Consider the following 14,244-nt stretch of genomic DNA (forward strand, 5'->3'; position numbering starts at 1 on the left):
TTAACACCAAGAAGAGACTCCGGGGTACAATACAAACATGATACAATCCTGGCTCTCCAGACCTTTACTTATCAGTGCTGAGCATCCTTATCAGAAAATTTAAAACATTATTGAACACTATTAGCAGTTCATAGGGCAATTAAAACAGAAGAAGAAGAAGGGGAAGAAGGAGGAGGAGGAGGAGGAGGAGGAAGAAGAAGAAGAAGAAGAAGAAGAAGAAGAAGAAGAAGAAGAAGAAGAAGAAGAAGAAGAAGAAGAAGAAGAAGAAGAAGAAGAAGAAGAAGAAGAAGAAGAAGAAGAAGAAGGAGGAGGAGGTATCAAATCTGGGATTAAAACATACAAGTGGGAACACCAAGCTCTGCAGGGCTTCCTTTAAACCCCCATATTACAGAGAAGAGTCTGGAAGTGGTCAGTATCCTCTGATTGAATTCATCTGGTCAACATAAGGTATAAGGCTTTGTCTGTGGTGTCTTGAAGAATGTGGGGTTGGGGTAAATATGTCTCACCTCCTGTCCCTCCCCTTATAGTGGGTCTTTTCTCTTTGCATCCAATTAGCACTAACAAATTCTAACACTCACACCAAAGCATGAACATTTCTGTAGCATATTTTGGAATTTTTATAGTGTTTAAAAAGTCAGACTTTGTAACCTCTCTTAAAAACCTCAGGCAATTTGGCATCTTCCACAGAAATAAGTTCTACATTTCCTCAAGCAACGTGCAAGAAACACAACCCACTTGGGAGGAATTTGGAGAGATCTGTGTCTTAAAGCTAGCAGGAAAGTGGCCAGATTAAAAACAGGCCCACTGAAAATCAAGTAAGTCACACTAAAAAGATCTTAGTTTTCTTCCACAGGCTTTTAGAAGATCCAAAGACTACCTGCCCTCTACTGTTCCAACCCTTTACTTCAAGTGTTCCATGACTTAAGTGAGACAGATCAGAAGGTGACCACCTTCTTTAAGGATATTTAGTCGGAAGTTAAGGATTGTTCGATAAAAGTCACTGAAAATGTTAAATTTTCTGTAAGATCTCATGTTCTTCCTCATCATGAGTAAGCCTGTTGGGCAGTTCCGTTGCTGGATGGCCACTTGACTGACAGCTGTCAGGTACTTTCCATACCTCTAACCTCAGTGGTGCTGGGTAGAGAAGGGAGTGAGCAATCAAGGGGGGAACAGAGGTGACGGCCGACTACAGAGCTGTGGCTGTGCTTTCATTGTTCCAGAGCCTACTGGATTGTGGATGTGCTTGCCGATGTTCCAGAAGATCTAAGGGATTAGAGCAGCCACAGCTTCAGCCCCGCCACATTCAGGGGACACCGGAGTTATTCAACTCCCATTCAGACCCAAAGGAAGTTCCTTGAACTCCTGTCCTGACAGGTGAGGCTGTTTTAAAAGCTAGGCATGGCACGGTGGAGGACATCCGTGACTCTTCGGACATAGAAAGTAGAAAGTTGTTGACATTCTTATTACCGCAGTGCTCGTCACCCTGGGGCAGTTGGCAAACCATGACTCACCAGTCCGTTCTGAGACAATAAGGAAGTGACCACAAGGTCATCATTGGTAACATAGAAAGTTCAAGGTCATCTTGGGCTACATAAGACTCTATGTAGAAAAATAAAATTAAGCATAGTGATTCATATCTGTAATCCTAGAACTTGGAAGGCTAAAGTAAGTGGACCCCCAGAAGTTCAAGGTTAGTTTGGGCTAGTTGGGGCTAGTGTGAGACCCTATCTCATAAAAACTAGACACATATCCAAACATACACCCTCATAGCTTCTCACGAAGACTGAACTGATAACAGAGAAATGGAACCTATCAACACAAAAACACGTTGTTCCACACTCATGGAGCACTGCAGTTGCCATGGCTACCTCTCCAACTGCACCTTTGCTTTAGGAGACTGATTATGTCATTTAAGCTTCAGGTGACCCTGCTAAGAACCCTGCAGTATGTCCCTTAAGTTCCCACTGTGACTGGGAGGAGAACCTAGCCCATCCATGACAGTGTCTGCGCAGGGTTTGCTTGCTGCTCTCCCATCCCTGGCAGCAGTCCAGAGCAGTCCGGGAGAACCCTTGGACATTTCCCACTGATGCTGTAGGCCCGACTCCAATAAGGCCACATGAAGAGGGTTTGGCAGTCACTTGTAGTCTTTGCTACAGGTAGAATGAACTACGCTGACGACTCAACAAGCTTCCGGACCCAGGCGTACCCAGCAACAATCTGAGAGCAGCTCAAGAATGACAGACAAGCAGAGAGGTAAGAAGAGCCACAGAGAGCCGTGGCTGTGGAGTGAGGGTTGTAAAGACGCAAAGCTCTTGAAGAGTGTCAGGTCCTGGGCCACCCGGAGAGTTCCAGAAAGCCCTTGGCTGCTGTGGAGCAATGAGGCCCCTGAGTAGCTCCTCATTGTCACTGCTGGATCCCTGACAGAGTTCCAGAAAGCCCTTGGCTGCGAAGGAGCAGTGAGGCCCCTGACTAGCTGCTCACTGTCATTGCTGAACCCCTGGCAGAGCGCACACAATACAGAATAAGGTTGAGGATCCTAAGAACCCAGGGCTACAGCTGCGGACCCTGGGTCTCACTTTGCCTATTTATCTTTGCAGAACAAATAAACCCTTAGTTTATAGGAGGTATAATGAAGACAAAAGCATGGTTGTGGGGTGATGGCAACCCCCAGCTGTAAGCTGAGTCCAGCCAACACCCACAACGTGGAATGCCCTCCTTTTACAGGTAGATTGAAGCCGCTTATCAAATTCGAATCAAAGTTAGAGCAAAGGGGCAGAGATCCAGAGCAGTGAGCTAGGCTGCTTCAGTAGCTTGGCTTCACATTTCAATTCAAACTGGACCTTGGGAAAACTGCAAATTGCTGGAGCTTCCATGCCCTTGGCTTAGCCTTAGAAGGGTCAAAAAGCAGCTGTTAGCAGTGAGAACGCCAAGGAAGCACCTGCTGACATTCCACTAGCCAGCACCTTTGCTTCCTGCTGCTTGGTCTGCCTGTGAACTGCCTTCTTTGCCTAATGAAATGCTCTTTATTGTCTAGGAATTGCTTCCTCAATAGAGTACTCCCAGGCTACCCAATTAAAGGGAATTAATTACTTTTGCCCACGGACTCAACAACAGTTGTTTGCATTCCTAGTGTTGCTGTGCTCTTCAAAAATGTGGCAGTTGGCAAACCATTACTCACCAGGGCAGTCTGAGACAAATAAAGACGTGAGTGTGAGCAACAGGAGCCAGTAAGCCTTTGACAATTAAAAAAAAGAAAAAAAGAAAAAAAAAACAAAACAAAACAAAACAAAAAAACACCATTACCACCACTACCAACAACAACAAAAACAACTCAGTGTTTTTATTTGAGTAACTCATTTTCAATCTTTTTAGATAATTATCCCATGATAAATTTTTCAAAGTTGTTCCTTACCAGGAGAAAGAAACAATATTCTTACATTCATTCCAGCCTAGCCAGCACGGTGGCAAATTTACGTTTCTCTTGCCTCCCTCTCATTCCAGGTCCCCTGTTTTTCTTACCAGTGCTGGCACCCTAGTGTTCTAAACTACTTAAGTTCAAGAGACATGGGCAGGACTCCCCGTTTAGAGTCTACCATCTTAAATGTATACAAAGCATAACTTTTTGTGTAGTCCTGGCTACTTTTATTGCAGGTCAGAGCCTCATAACAGACAAAACCAGACATTCTACCATTGTGACTCATCCTATCTGGCTGTCATGAAGATGTGTCCATATAAAACCAAAAGTCTACCTTAACATCTGCGTGACCTTATTGCAATGGAACATAATATCACTTTCACATCAGACACAGCAAGAAATTCTTGCGGCTGCGGCTTTGAGAGCATCCCAGCCCAGTGTTCTCTGCTCCACTGGCCACTGTTCAGATAAGAAGCTTCGCAATAAACTCCCTGAAACTCCTTTTCATAGTTTTGTTTAGGGTAGTCAGAGTGTTACTATGATAAACACAAGCTCAGACTCTCCCCGTTTGAGTCAGTGCTTCAGTGACAAAGTATGCCTACAGTAGTAGCCTTAAGTCACTGAGCAGACAGATCTCTGCGGGGCCCCACCGGCTGGCTTCAGGCCAAACACGCTCCACCCTTAAGCCTTGGCCAAACTCGGCCAAACCCCATTCTCAGCCGCCTGGGGGAGATGAGAGAAATTGTAGTTGGTAAACCAGCCCTTTTACTGTGGGGACCAAGGGAAAGCAGGGAGAGCTAGGACATTGTGATCACAGATACCTTTTTATCTCTCTAGGCAATTACTGAAACAGGAAGGTAGGTGAATGTGAAACTCGGAAAATAAAAACCAGATCAGACTGAAACTGTTTTATAGGAGAGCTGAAGGCTGGAGTTGGGTAGCTGAAAAAAATGTTTCCACTCCTAATACAGGGCTTGACTGCATATTTATTCCAAGACCCATGATACTGTTTTTCTTTAAAATCTTGCAAATGCTCTTTTGCAACCTATTTCGAATTTGATTGGTCTAATTTATTTCTCCGTTTCTGTGTTTTTTTTTTTTTTGAGGGTTCCTTAATCACAACCCATATAACTTTTCTGAACATTTCACCATCTTATAAAAATGAGTTTCCTATATGCCCTGAACATTGATGACCTAATGAAGAGACTTTTACGAAATCACAATATCGCTGAGCAGCGGAGGTATACACCTTTAGTACCAGCACACAGTGTGTGTGTGTGTGGGGGGGATCTCTGAGTTTGAGGCCAGCCTGGTCTACAGTGTGAGTTCCAGGAAAGCCAGGGTTACAGAAAGAAACCCTGTCTTAAAAGAAAAAAAATGGCAGTATATGCTAAACCAAAACCAAACTTTCTGAGCACAGCAAACTGGAACCCAAGGCTGACTCCCGCAGGGCATTTGTAATCAAGAAGAGCAAATGTGGTTACCAGAGAGGTGCAAGGATACAATTAGATTTTATTTTATTTTATTATGGTTGACCTACATTGCAATATATAAAATCGCTTTACCATTTTCTTCCTTAGTGGCCATTAAGATAAAAGAAATAAGAATTTCAAAGTTTGAAAGATTAGTGATCGCTAAGACTCATCCCAAACTTCCCCGTGTTAGAAATCCAGTGTGCTAACCTATATAGGCTTCTCCGGAGGCTGCAATCGGTCATTTGCTTGTCTTTATTTGTTTTTGCTCTATCACTCTTTATATGAGCGTAAACCTATGCCTTTTCTGTTTACTGCTAGACAATAAACATCCTGCACCAGCCCTAGATACCATTTTTAAAGACAGCTTTTAAGAGACAAGTCTTGTTTGAGGGACATGATGATTAAAAGCACCAAGTATTCCTTCCCTTTTCGCTTCTTTGGTTTCTCCATACACTAAGGAACATAACACTTCTTATGTGAGCTCATCTGCCCCGTGGAAGAGCTTCCTTTGGAAGCCACAGATGTACGAAACAGTTACACTGTGTACATGTGCGTATGTGTTCACAGGCACATTTGTGGTCTACGTGGTTTTTAAAGCGGCATGGAACTTGGTAGACTGTTAACATAACTTTTCATAGCCAGGGATTTAGAACCTTAGAAATAATCTCTGTCAACAACTGAGCTTTCTTCTCACACATAAAATTGAGATCCAAGGTGGTCACCATAACAAAAAAAAATAGTAGACCTACTATAGCCTAGTGTGATTGGAAAAGATGCTGATAAAGAAACAGGAGAAAGTCTGGGTACACCGGTACTCTCTCCAGACATAGACAAACCTGGGCATTACTGACCTTTCCTAATTTCTAAGTACACTGTGTGGTTCGGTTTGTACAAAGAACTCGTATTCAAATTATCAGGCAGCCAAGTGCTCTTCGAATTCTCAGAGAACGAACACAAGGTGTAGCACCAAGAAAGCCCTACTTAGAACGCTTTTCCGCACAGTGCCGGCCCCTAATGTTAATTCCATTCTCAATATTTCCCTAGCAAGTTCAAGAGACAGCTCTCCATTTTGGTGTTTCTCACTGCCTTTTTAAACTAGAGTTTTTTGTAAGCAGGAGGGAAATTAATAACTTCCTCAGCATAAGGAGCGCCCTGCTATTTTCATTTGTTCTGGCTGGCCTACTATGACTACGCCTGTGAAACGTGGAGCGTCTGCTATTGCAAAATACATTTCCTACCCACAGAGTGTGGAGATTTCTATCACATCTGAAGTTCAGAAGGTAGAGACCTCCCAGCGCTCATCAGGATCCCTGTAGATCCCGATGCAATGTCTGACTTCCCAAAGCAGAGAGCCCAACACAGGCCACCTACTGCTCAGGATCTCATTGAAGAGGGACAAAGGAGCATGACTCCCACCCAGCTCCCAATACAAACTGAGAAGTTGGAAGAATTCTAGAAGATATGGTGGAGAATGCTATTCGAATTTCTTTGCCTGTAAAACTCTCCCAGAAATTCCTTTTCATAAGCCTTTTATGTTTTGTAGACTTTTATCTGTCAGCTAACACTAATGGGTGTACATCAAACACTGACTTAAGCCCACACCCTGAAAACCAGTAGAATAGTTGGTAATTTTATTTGTATAAAAATCACTTCTTCAAACATAATTTCTTTTTTTTTTTCCTTGCCTTTTTTATTTTTATTTTTCTTCCCAAGACACAGGGTTTCTTTGTGTAGCCCTTGCTCTCCTGGCTCTGTAGACCAGGCTGGCCTCAAACTCACAGAAATCTTCCTGCCTCTGCCTCCCTTGGGAGATGGACATTCTCCCAAGGTAATCATTTCCCTATGCTTGTATCTAGATGTATAAATGGAAAAGAAGAGCTGAGGAGCAAAGTGTATTCATGGCTCTCTGTTTTCTGACCGTGGATTTGCTCTGACCAACTCTATCATGCTCCGAACACCTTGACTCCCCACCATGATACACTGAACTCTTGACCTATGAGCCAGAATAAACCCTTTCTGCTATATTATTTTTGTGGCAGCATTTTACCATAGCAACAGAACGAGAAACAAAAGCTAAGCTAGGGGCACTTTACTTTCTTCTGTGGTTTCTGAGTCAGAGTGTCTACCTTTAAAGACAATCTCCCTTTACTCCAATTCGTGTCGATGGCATTTGAGGAAAATGTGTTTCCAGTGCTCTGTGAACAAAAACTCCTGGAAACAAGCTGTGTCTGCAGAATGTGATTGGCTGATTAGAATGCCACACTATGGAAAGATACGAATGTTGAAGCCCCTACCCCAACCTAAATGCCCGAAACCTTGCCTTATCTTGGGCTAGTTCTAGCCCTCGGGAACAGCCATTCCCAGCCCATCTGAATCTGAACTAACATCTAATAGACAGAAATCTTTTTGGAATCTGTTAACTTAGCAGATGACTAGCTTCTACCTACTCAAAAAGCTAAGCATGCCACCAGACAGCATCTTACAGTCTCGGGTCTACAGAAACGGCTCAACGTCAGGTCATCAGACAGTATCCTGAATCTCCAGCCTACAGAAACCTCCCAACATGATGTCATCTTTGGCCTAAAGAAAACCTCCCTCATCTTGATATGACTGCATCTCTGGCATATTTTAAACTTGCCTTGATTTATGACTGTCTCCATACTGTAAAGTTATAAAATATCATGAAAGTGTTTCCACATTGGAACATGGAATATGCAGTAACTTAAATCTGTATTCCTGGGCCATGGTCACTCAATATAGCTCCAGAATAAGCGCTCGCTCTCTCTCTCTCTCTCTCTCTCTCTCTCTCTCTCTCTCTCTCTCTCTCTCTCTCTCTTTCTCTCTCTCTCCTTCTTCCTCCCTTTCTTTCTCTTTCTTTCTTTCTTTCTTTCTTTCTTTCTTTCTTTCTTTCTTTCTTTCTTTCTTTCTTTCGAGAGTTATAAGTTTTTTGTCAACATTTTTTCCATACCAAGAAAGGATTCATGCAGAGTAGCTAACTAGATTTGAGGGACAAAAGATTCCAATATACTTACTTTTTTTTCACTCAACTAAGGGGCTACCTATGAGGAAAGGCTCATTCTCATTTCCAATGCAATAATCTCTGTGGTTCTGAATCTTTTCCAGCTCCAGTCACTTGGACTTACTATCCACTTCTGGATAATAATTAAAGCTTTTTAAACAAATCTGAGTGCAGGGAGGGACTTTTGTTGCTGTTGTTAGTGGCTTTCTGTATATAAGATGCATCTCGTTCTTTTTAAAGTAAAGTTAACGAAACAAACAATTTCAAGAAAAGCATGTAAGATGTTTGGATAGATTTTAAGAATGAGGTTTACAAAATATAGTAAAATCAAAGCCCGGCAGCAATTCTAGGCAGTATACTGGCAGTCCCTGAAGTCTCTCTCTTTGGTATCTTTTTAAGAATAAAAGCTGATTTTCCTGGACAAAGTGGCACCAAGGGAAAACAGCTGGTGACGGGCCACGACTGAACATGAAAATGAGGCTGTTTCTACCTCTCAGAGCCATTGTTTATTTTTGCAATCAGACACAGATTTTTACTTACACACAGAAAAAGGGATGCAAGAGGCAGGGACAGGGTCCAGCTGAGTGTTTCAGAGGACAGGGCGTAAACATAAAAGTCAAATTCTCATCTAAAATATTGTTAAACCAAAAGTCTGTGTAGACAAACCAGCTTCCGCATCCTAGCAACAGCTCACTCGCCTTAAACAAAACAAAATATAGCAAAACAGCAATCATGAAACCCAGAGGGCCCATGATAGTGGTGTGCAATTGCTAATCAACCCAAGGGCGAGTATATGGAGAAATCTCTCCTTTAATCAACCAAACCTCTTAAAATAGAGTCACCCACCTAGGTCACTGAAAGGTAAAGACTGCCCTCTTTATTTCTTTTTCCAGGAGATGCTAATGGGAAATAAATAGCATTTTCCATCTGCCTGGGGAAAATTCCTTCTGGAGTCAACAATGAAATGCAGGGGCCTTGAAAGGGAAAAATACCACACTTCTTAAGCTACAAGTCAAGTTGACTTCTATTTAAATGCCTCTGTATTTCCATTTCCAAACTGCCTTTGTTTGGAAAGTACATCCAAATTATGGCTTTTCTTTTGTGCAACCTAAGAAGATCTGATGGGGAGGGGAAAAGTCTTGTAATCTTTCTTTCTGTTAAGTGTATTTGAAAGCAACTTCTAAATAAAACCATTCTTAAATGTGTTTCTTTTGAGATTACGGCTTAAAGGGTAAAATTGACTCCAGGAATCTTCAAAGGGCTTTGCATTGGGGAACCTTTTATCCAATCCATTAAAAAATAGCTTAGGAAGGTAGATCAGGGACATGGTTGACAGTCAAATGGAACACTTTTTGGATGTCTTAGTCATCACTGAGAGAGGACCCTCTGAGCATCACTGGGAGCAAGAGTTTCATAAAATAGGATTTATTGATGTTATTTCATTTTCTTTAAACTTCTGAAATTTTTGTTCTTCAGGTGGGATGGGAATGAGTAAGCTTACGGAGACGGCTAAGGCACTTGGTTGAAAAGATATCCTTTTAAAATAAAGGGCGAATGGAGGGGGATAGATACACCGTATTTCAAAAGAATATTTATTATAACCCAGACTGCAGGAAAGTGCTTTGAGATATGCACATTTTTTAACCCATTGCAAGGAGAAATAACTCTTAGTTTTGGACTTTCCTCTAAGAATTATTGTCTCAAAGATTGCCTTTTTTTAAAAAAAAAAAATAGAATACTTTTAAAAAATAATCTTTTGGTTCACAGCAAAGATGAGCGGAAGCTCAGTTCCCTACTGGTCTTTTCCCGACATGTCCAGCCAGTCCCTCATTATCAACCTTGTGCTCCAGCGATGGCCATTTATGAGACACACGGACACCATCACCAGAGTTCAGAATCCACATTGGAGTTCCTTTCTGATATTTTATATCCTGTGGGGTTTGACAAAATGTACCAGGATAGTATTATACACAACAGCGTCATTATCCTCTGATTTGCCTATTCATCCCTCCCTACCTTCAAGGAATTCACACTTTTACAGAATAGCTTTCAAATCAGTATTTCTAAGCAAAAGTACCCTCCCATTTGAGACACATGCCTGAAGTAGCTCTTCCATTAAAACTCAGTGAGTTCAGTATTCCTAACAGGAGACTACACAGCCCATCAAATGTTTTCTAAGAGGGAAGCCTGGTTAACCAGAAAACTCGTTAAGAGAATATATACTAGACAGGAAGAGACAAGAGTGTATTTTATGTTTCCTGTTCTGGACTTCCCTTCTGAGTGCTGATTTTAATCAGACAGGACCAGGGAACTGTTTTCTAGGTTCAAATATCTATTTGTCAACTGCTTCCTACCCTCATACTTTATATTTGCATAAATTTTAACAGTCCAATTTTTAAATGGGTACAAAATAGAAATTCCCTTTTAGAAGATGAACCGGCAACTGTAAGGTAGCAAGAGAAGAAAGTTTTCTCAACTTTTCTTTTCACTCTTCACAACTTCCTTCCCTATTAGATAAAAGATCACTAGCTTAAATTTACTTCAAAGTAAACAGGCGCAATTCTTCGGAACAAGACCTTTAAGGTCGACTGTTACAATAGAATGTGACGTCAGTGTTCTTTTGAGTCATAGTCTGATCCCCACCCCTTTCTCCCAGGCGACCTGAGAGATTCCCCATAATCTCGGAGCTCCTCAGGTAGCGCTATTAGCCTGGACACCAGGAACAGTCATGAGGGTGTTCCCCAGCACCTGCAACAACCGCTGTTTGCAGCTGGCGGCCAAACATTTTAGAGGACGTTTTTCTCAAGAAGGAGACAGTATTTTGGCATTCAGGCCATCAGTGAAACACACACACACTTCCCCCAAAGTCATCACTTCACAAGTTATCAGCAGGCGCGGGTGTGAAGGAAGTGTCACTAGTCAGCAGACACTTTTAGAGAGCCTGGGGCAGCCAGGTCGGGGCTGCCAAAGCCACATCATCGAACCACATTGGCTCTCCAGAGCGCAGCTTCCCTAGACAGGAAGCAGTGTCAGTCACCGTCGCCCAGACCTCACCCTGGGCTCTGGGGAAGGCGTGGCTGAAAGGTTTTCCGGAAAGTTTCAGGCGCGGTGACAACGGGTCGCAGGGTCCCGCCCCAAGGCGACAGTCTCTCAAAGGTCCCGGGTCGGCGGGGTGGTCCTCTCCCCGCACCTACCGGGATCTGGACCCGGAACACGGGGCAGCTCCCGCGCTCAGGTGAGGCGACCTCGCCCACCACCCGCGCCACTCACCTTCTTTATTTTGGTTTCAAGGTCCATGCTGGGCGTCGGAGGGGCTCGGTCCAGCGTCCGCGATCTCCGCTGCGGAGACTCGGGCGCCGACGCTGCAGCTACACACACCGCGCCCTCGAACTTCCGCAGCCCGATTCGGCTGCGGCTGGGACCTGGAACAAAGAGGCCCTGGCAGCCAATGGCAGCGGGGCAGCGCCAGGAAGCCGCCAATCAGCGCGCGCCGCACGCACCTTAGCGGCCGGAGCAAGGTGAGAGGCGGGGCAGCGAGGGGGCGGGGCCCTGCGGAGTTGCCCGGTGTAAGGGGACTCAGTTTCCCCAAAGCCTAGCGACAGTTTGGGGTAGCAGGCTTGCGTCCAACTGAAGACCAGGCTCAGACCTTTCCATTTCGGTGGGTTGTACTTGTATGTCGCCGGGACTTTTGATTCAGGCCAAGAGGAGTCATTCCCCCAATACCAACTTCTTGGTTGATTTTTAGGGCAAAGGAGCCACGGAGCTCCTTCGGCATACCAGGACATAGCAGAAGCCTGATAGTCAAGCCTTGATTTCACTGCTGAATTGTGGAGATGTCCCTTTCTCAAATGTTTTTCTCCGGAGTCCCGAACACTGCCGAAGAATCCTCCCTGACGCCCCACATGCCAATGAAGATTGCTACACTGTGAGCAAGTGAGGCTCACACAAACGTATGCAGAAGTGAGTGGTATATTTGTTTGGGAAACAGAAGCTTGCCTTTTGTGCCTACTAAGTGTAATAAGGCGAGGCTGCCCCTGCTTCTCGAGTAGTCCGGTTTCAAACGCCAGTCTCACAGAAGCCTGGACCACCGGAAGCAAGTCGGTTTCATACCCTCATTCAAGAGCAGTTGCGATGAAGACCCTCACCTTGGAGAGACTGGGGTGGTGTGTAGGGATTAATTCCCTGCACACATTTTGCTGGGAACCGAAGGCCCCAAAGACATGTCAAATGTCTTGGCATGTTTGGCGACAGAGCTCTGGCTTGAGTCACAGTAACTTCTCCGGGATGTGGACCTGAGGGAAAGAAGCGTTTTGATTTAGGCAAATCAACGTTTTCTTTAATTTTTTTAAATTACGCGTCTATGAGTGAGCACGCGCAGCTGTGCGCACAGGCTCACATAGTGTCCAGAAGGATGGCTGGGATATTATGGGGTTGGAGTTACCAGCAGCTGGGAGCCTCCTGAATTGGGCTCTGGGATCTGGAATCAGGTCCTCTGTAAGAACAGCAGGAGCCTTTAATACTTGAACCATCTCTCCAGCCCCGAGCAGTTTTCTTCAGTTCCTACTCAGAAAGTGTTAATGGCTAGGTGTCAGTTAGTGCCCTAATCTGGCATCTACATTATGCATGTATATATGTCTCTCTAAATATACATTTAATAATAAATATAAAATCTCCATACAGTGCACATACTTGAACCCTGGTGTCGTTTCATTTTACCTCTGGAAACTTGGCAATTAGACCACTTCAAAATTCACTTTAGAGAACATTTTCTACACTTTTACTTGATAACTTGTTTAACAGTGCTTAGCAGAGCACTGAGTTATCAGAAGAATGTTTTCCATATCTGATTAATGAAATGACCAAAACAGATTGTGATCATTTTTTTTTCTTTTTATTCAGCTGAAGTAAAGCATTCTAAGTCATTTCCCCAAACAATGGGGGAAGATGTGGGCCTGCAGAGTCTGTCCCTTTAAGTGCTGATGCACTCTGACAGGTCTACCAATGACAGTGTTTGCTTTCCCAGAAAGCCAACCAATAGAAGATGTCCAGTAAATCCGCTTAGAATAAGGCATTAAGCAAATGTTGTGACACAAACTGGGGGCCCTTTTTATGTGAAATAGCAGAGATGACACCAAGAAAAATAATATGGAGGTGTTAGTTGTTTTGGTTTTTTCTTTAACCATCAAATTTTGTCTTTCCCCTCTCCCTTGCAAGCCCTCGCAGTATCACGTGGTGTGAGTAGCATTAGCAAAGATGGTGTTGGGATTCAATGGTTTCTAACTGGATTCACCATTGTGCCAACTCTGGATTCTTCCAAATCGTTGGTACATAATTTATAGAAAATAAAATGAGGTAGATCAATGTTAGAGTTGAACTGAAGTCTGCAATCAGTTCTTTGAGCGTTAAACAGCAGAGATGCCAAGGAGCTTGAACAGGCATGTTTGATGATTGGATACAGGTGGTGGCAGAGGACAAACAGACAGGACTTCCTAGCGTGATCATCTCTGCTGGAGATCGAGGGGGAAGAGAAGAATACATAAGACAGGGAAGGGTTTTATGTATTTGTGCATTTGTCACTGCAGAGATGGACTCGTAAAGGTATGGAAATTGGGATGTTGAAGTCAAGCATCAAAATATAAAGTTTAGGGTTAAAGGCTCTGCTCGAATAGTGACATAGGTAAGCTAGCATCCTACCTGGGTTAATTAAAAGTCATGGAGACAACCACAGCTTGGGGGAAGAGTAAAGTAAAAGCTATGAAACACAACTAATAAGCTAGACTGGACAGGACCAGCACAGAAAGGAGATGAAAAGCTAGGCAAAGAGTGCACAGAAAGTAAAGGAGTCAAAAATCTATACAAGCAAGTAAGGCAATTCAGGGAGGGTTAGCTAACAACATGAATTATAAGGGTCAAGTGTGAAGTACACTTCACAAAACTCGCTGATAATTTTTGGGGAGTGTGTGGTGAATTCTGGGGCAGGTATTATTTAATTGTAGTTCCCTTTGTGCCTACTGAAGTACTGTGGTTAATGTTTGACTTGGCTCTACTACCGAACTCATGGAAAATCTGCCAAACCCATGACCTTCTCAGGCAGAAAAGAAATCAATCAAATAGAGAAGTGAGTATACTGGGATTTGAAAGTCTATCCTTAGAAAAATAAGCAAACAGTCTAGATTTTACACACACACACACACACACACACACAAACTAAAAAGTTCTTTATGTAATCTAAATGTAGTATTTTTCCACTTAAATTTAGTGGGTTACAATCTCGGATGAGGGAAGTGGATGAACCATTCTTGTAACCTTTGTGATGTTATGGGAGGGTTACACTG

At 43.4% G+C, this 14,244-nt stretch overlaps 1 protein-coding gene across 1 annotated transcript in view; it reads right to left on the minus strand.

Moving 5' to 3' along the window:
* Positions 1-11,346, minus strand: part of Tes (testin LIM domain protein) — a 39,188-nt gene extending 27,842 nt beyond the window's left edge. The window contains exon 1 of the mRNA XM_050145914.1: positions 11,180-11,346. Coding sequence (XP_050001871.1) covers positions 11,180-11,206 — 27 coding nt within the window. The 5' untranslated portion in view covers positions 11,207-11,346. The remainder of the gene's footprint in view (positions 1-11,179) is intronic.
* Between the last annotated feature and the right edge of the window lie 2,898 nt (positions 11,347-14,244).

This window comes from Alexandromys fortis, unplaced genomic scaffold, assembly GCF_014885135.2.
Source record: "Alexandromys fortis isolate MF-2015 unplaced genomic scaffold, M_Fortis_MF-2015_v1.1 scaffold_34, whole genome shotgun sequence".
NCBI lineage: Eukaryota > Metazoa > Chordata > Mammalia > Rodentia > Cricetidae > Alexandromys > Alexandromys fortis.